At 42.8% G+C, this 5,359-nt stretch overlaps 1 protein-coding gene across 1 annotated transcript; it reads left to right on the forward strand.

The window, feature by feature from the left end:
* Positions 1-993: 993 nt before the first annotated feature.
* LOC111722496 (vomeronasal type-1 receptor 4-like) lies at positions 994-1,875 on the forward strand. Its single transcript, XM_023508694.1, has one exon. The coding sequence runs from the start codon at positions 994-996 to the stop codon at positions 1,873-1,875; it is 882 nt and encodes a 293-aa protein (XP_023364462.1).
* The last annotated feature ends 3,484 nt before the right edge of the window (positions 1,876-5,359 follow it).

Below are 5,359 nucleotides of genomic sequence, written 5' to 3' on the forward strand. Positions count from 1 at the left end.
AAATCTGAGGAACAATCTACACTTGAGATGTATGGTTATCTCAGAGGAGTAGGATAATAAATGAGATGGGATGTAGATTAACTCTTTTTTTCTAGTTAGTTTTACATTGTAAATTGCACACAAACTTTATGTACACCCTGTATATCTTTGTATTATTTTATTACTTCTGATATACATAAGCATTAATTAAAGATGTTAGGAGAAAAATACACTAAGTTAAAAAAAAAATTTCTGTATACAAGCATAGCACCACTGATACAACCCCTGATACCTGTTTCCACAACACCCTGTGTATCCATCATCCATGGCATGATTTTCATTTCTCTGTTATCATATTTTATATTTGTGTCTTCCATTGTAGGCTCTGAGCCCTTAGGAACAATGACCCAGGTCAGTTAATCTTTCTATATCCAAGCACTGAAAGCCAACTCTGCACACAGGTTGTTTCAGACACACTGTCACATGACAGATAAAGCCTTCCTTGTGGATGGTGCCCTGGGCATGCGCACTGAGGATTTCATAAACAGATAAACACTGCCCCATCCCGCATGGCAGAATGAGTGTAAAAAGAAACAGGCCAGGCTGGCCACTCTGAGTGGCAGCTCTGAGTTTAGCAGTGTAAATTTCCCTCCTTGTAAATGTAACTGCTGTCCTCACAAAGAAGAGTTAGTGAGGGCCCAGGAGGCCCTGTTAGAACTGGGAATATTGGAGCACATCTGGGACTGGTGCTGTTACTCTTAGTTCTAACTCTGTGACCTTCAGAGTTAGAACTCCTGAGCTGAAGTGATCCTCTTGTCTCAGCTGGGACTACAGGAGCTCACCTCAACATCCATCTATTTTTAGAGATGGGATCTTGTACTTGCTAAGACTAGTCTCTAACTCCTGAGCTCAGGCAATCTACCAGCCTTAGCATCCCAGAGTGTTGGGATTACAGGCGTGAGCCACCGCGCCTGGCCTTCATGCTCTTTTTTGAACAACATCTTCCATGATCCCATGACAATGACTCCTGGTGATTTGATCCTGAGGCTATTGTTCGTGCTCCAGACTGGGACTGGGGTCCTGGGGAACACCTTTCTTCTCTTATCCTCCATCTCCACAGCCTGGACCAGCCAGACACCCAGGCCCATACACCTGATCCTCACCAACCTGGCTGTGGCCAACTTCTTCTTTATTCTCTTCAAGGGGATCCCTCAGATAATACTTATCTGGGGAATAACAAACACCCTGGAAAATATGGGGTGTAAACTTGTCAATCATATACACAGAACAGCCCGGGGCATTTCTCTCTGCACTACTTGCCACTTGAGCAGTTTTCAGGCCATCATCATCAGCCCTAGAACTAGGGGGTGGATGAAACTCAAAGATGCAGCTTTGAAGAATATTGGCTTCTCCTGCTTCCTCTGCTGGATCTCCAACCTGCTAGTGAACATATTGGTTCCTTGGTATATAGAGGCCCTTCAGCATGGCCACAATGCTACTAAGACATCGAATTATGGGCTCTGCTTTTCTACAAATCCTGAAACAAGTTCTGCTGTAAAATACACAGCTCTGTTGACTTTCCCAGATATTGTGTTCAAGGGGCTCATGGCTGGGGCCAGTGTCTACATGGTCCTTCTCCTACACAGACACCACCAGAGAGTGAGGCATATTCACACCCTCAGCACCTCCCACAGATTCTCCCCTGAGGCAAAAGCCACTCAGACCATCCTGCTTCTGGCAACCACCTTCATTTTGTTTTACTTCATCAATTCTATCCTTACTACGTATAATACTGTGTTTTTCAAATCTCGCCTCTGGCTGCAACATACGACCACTTTTCTAGCAGCGTGTTATCCCACCCTCAGCCCCCTGATACTGATGCTTCGAGATTCTTGAGTATCAAATTTTTATTCTTCAATAGTGAAGAATAAATTTCCAAGTTACTAGTGGTGCCATTTACAACACAGTTTCCTTTCCTTCCTTCCCTCCCTCCCTCCCTCCCTTCCTTCCAAGTACTCTGGTGTCATAGCTCACAGCAATCTCAAACTCCTGGGCTCAAGGATCCTCCTGATCCTCCTTAGCCTCCCAAGTAGCTGGGATACTGGTGCCTGCCACAACTTCCAGCTAGTTTTTCTACTTTTAGTACAGATGGGGTGTCACTCTTGCTTAGACTATCTTTTCTTCAAAGAATCTGGTTATTCACTTATTCAAGCAAGGATGTGTTGATTTCTAGAACATGAAAGACATACACCTAAGATGCTGATGATAAAACAATTTGGATGACAGTGACTTTCAACTTCATTTGGAAGGCAGACATAAACTGTGTTAGCAACAGCTTGGTTTTTTTATGAATCCTTTTTTTTTCTTTGAAATGTTTGATGGAAACACAGAGCCAAGGTTAGGTAAAAATAATTTGGGAGCATATTTGAATTTTTAATGGTTCTCTAGAGGAAATTGGATGCAATATTGTGTTTTGCAAACAGTAACTGCTTTGTGGACTAACTACAAGTAGAACCATGGGAAGCCACTTAATCATTATAAGACATAGAGTATTTTTTTTTTTTTTTTTTTTTGAGACAGAGCCTCAAGCTGTCCCCCTGGGTAGAGCGCCGTGGCATTACAGCTCACAGCAACCTCCAACTCCTGGGCTCAAGCGAGTCTCCTGCCTCCGCCTCCCAAGTAGCTGGGACCACAGGCGCCCGCCACAAACCCCCACCAATTTTTTGGTTGCAGCCGTCATTGTTGTTTGGCGGGTCCAGGCTGGGGATTCGAACCCGCCACCTTAGGTGTACGTGGCTGGCGCTTTAGCCGGTTGAGCTATAGGCGCCGAGCCAAGACATAGAGTATTTATGTATAAGATTTAGAAATTTTATACTCTGATATTCTTGTGCTAAAATAAACGTAGTGATGAGGTGGCACTTGCAGAAGAGTGAGGGTTTCTGTATGTTCGTTCTTCCGTAAAAGCAACATAAATACTGTCAGTGACAACTTTTATTATAACTTTAGAAATTAACCAAGAGCTTACAGCTATTATTCAGGAAGAAAGTCTAAGTGTGAACCTCAGTAACAACAGTAGGATTTGGGTGGTGTCCATACCTCAGTGGGAGGGCGCCAGCCATATACACTGAGGCTGGCGGGTTCAAACCTGGCTGGGCCAACTAAAACAACAATGACAATTGCAAGAACAAAAAAAATTAACTGGGCGTTGTGGCAGGCACCTGTGGTCCTAGCTACTTGGGAGGCTGAGGCAAGAAAATTGCTTAAGCCCAAGAGTTTGAGGTTGCCGTAAGCTGTGACGCCACAGCACTCTACCCAGGGTGAAAGCTTGAGAATCTGTCTCAAAACAAACAAACAAACAAACACCCAAGCTCTCTCTTTCCCCCTCTCCCCTCCCTCTCTCCTTCTCTCTCCTCTTAACTCTCTCCTCTTTTTCTCTCCTCCTTGGTGCTACTCTGCAGCCTCCCTCCCCGATCAATAAAGACCTTAAAACACACACACTGATCTGATGCTTCGAGATCCTTGAGTATCAAATCACACACCAAAAAAAAAGATAAAACAAAAAACAATGGAATATGTGTAATTTAACCTTGGCTTGTGCCCCTCCACTTCTCCCCAGCTCTGAACTAGCTTTGAAAAAGAGCAGCTTGGATCCCTAGTATCTGTGGAAACCACCAGCCTTGCACTGGAGGGACATAGAAGCTTGAAAATCCTCAAAAGCCCCATCCCAGAGCAATGTCATTATGTGACTTGTCTTATAGCTCCATGATTAAGTTCCATTCTTTGTCATGACTCATTCCTTTTTACATTTCAGGTTAATACGATTAACTTTAACATTAAGGGTACATATGATTAACTTATATTACTTGTTGTTTGTTAGGAAAAGTTCGAGTTGTATTTGAGTCCTTTATCCTGGTTTCCCATATACCCCTCCATTGTACCCATTAGACGAGAACTTACTAAGCCTCTCCACCCCTCCTCTTTCTTGAATATAATTGTGTCTTTCTTCATGCATGAGCCTGTGATTGTTCATCTATTAGTTTCAAATTAGTATTGAGTACATGGGATGCTTGTTTTTCTTTTCTTAGAGACACAGTCTCACTTTGTCACCCTCAGTAGAGTGCTGTAGCATCACAGTTCACAGCAACCTCCAGCTCTTGGGCTTGGGCAATTCTCTTGCCTCAGTGTCCCAAGTAGCTGGGACTACAGGCGCCCACCACAACGCCTGGCTTTTTTTTTTTTTTCTTTTGAGACAGAGCCTCAAGCTGTCACCCTGGGTAGAGTGCAGTGACATCACAGCTCACAGCAACCTCCAACTCCTGGGCTCAAGCGATTCTTCTGGCTCAGCCTCCCAAATATCTGGGACTATAGGCACTTGCCACATTGCCCGGTTATTTCTTCGTTGTAGCCATCATTGTTGTTTGGTGGGCCTGGGCTGGATTTGAACCGGCCAACTCAGATGTACGTGATTGGTGTCTTAGCTGCTTGAGCCACAGGCGCCTAGCCAGATGCTTGTTTTTCTTGAGATACTTTGCTAAGGAGAATGTTCTTCAACTCCATGTAGGTAAAAACAAAAGATGTAAAATCTTCATCTTTTTATGGCTTAATAGTATTCCGCAGCATACATATACTACAGTTTGTTAATCTGTTCATGGGGTAATGGGCACTTGGGTTGTTTTCACACCATTGTGATTGTCAATTGAGCTGCTATAAACATTTTGCAAATGTCTGGTAGTAAAATAATTATTTTTTCTTCCAGGTAGATTCCTAGTAATGGGATCGTGGGATAAAATAGGAAGTCTACTCTTAGCTCTTTGAAGATTCTCCTTACTTCTTTCCAAAAAGGCTGTATTAATTTGCAATCCCACCAACAGTGTGTACGTTTCCCTTTTCTCTACAACCATGTCAATACCTGCAACTTTGGCACTTTGTAACTATTCTCTGGATTTAGGTGATCTCTCCAGGTGGTTTTGATTTGCATTTCTCTGATGATTAGGGAAGATCAGCATTTTTTTTCATGTGTTTTTTGGCTATTGTACTGTCTTCTTGGGATAAGGTTCTGTTCATGTGTCTTGCTCAATGGGGTTGTTTTGTGTTCTTGTCTTGTTGATTAGCTTTAGCTCTTCGTAGATTCTGGTTAATAGCCCTTTGTCAGATTCATAACATGATTATCTTCTCCCATTCTGAAGGTTGCATATTTTGTAACTTGTTGTATCTTTAGCTCTGTAGAAGCTTTTCAGGTTGCTCATGTCCCATTTATTGATTTTGGTTGTTCCTGATGGCCAATGGTGCCTTAATCATAAAATTTTGCACAGGCTAATATTGTCCAGTGGTTTTCCCACATTTTCTTCTAGAGTTTTTTATAGTTTCTTTCTTTCTTTCT

Source organism: Otolemur garnettii, unplaced genomic scaffold, assembly GCF_000181295.1.
Source record: "Otolemur garnettii isolate 467f Iridium unplaced genomic scaffold, OtoGar3 scaffold00264, whole genome shotgun sequence".
Classification (NCBI taxonomy): domain Eukaryota; kingdom Metazoa; phylum Chordata; class Mammalia; order Primates; family Galagidae; genus Otolemur; species Otolemur garnettii.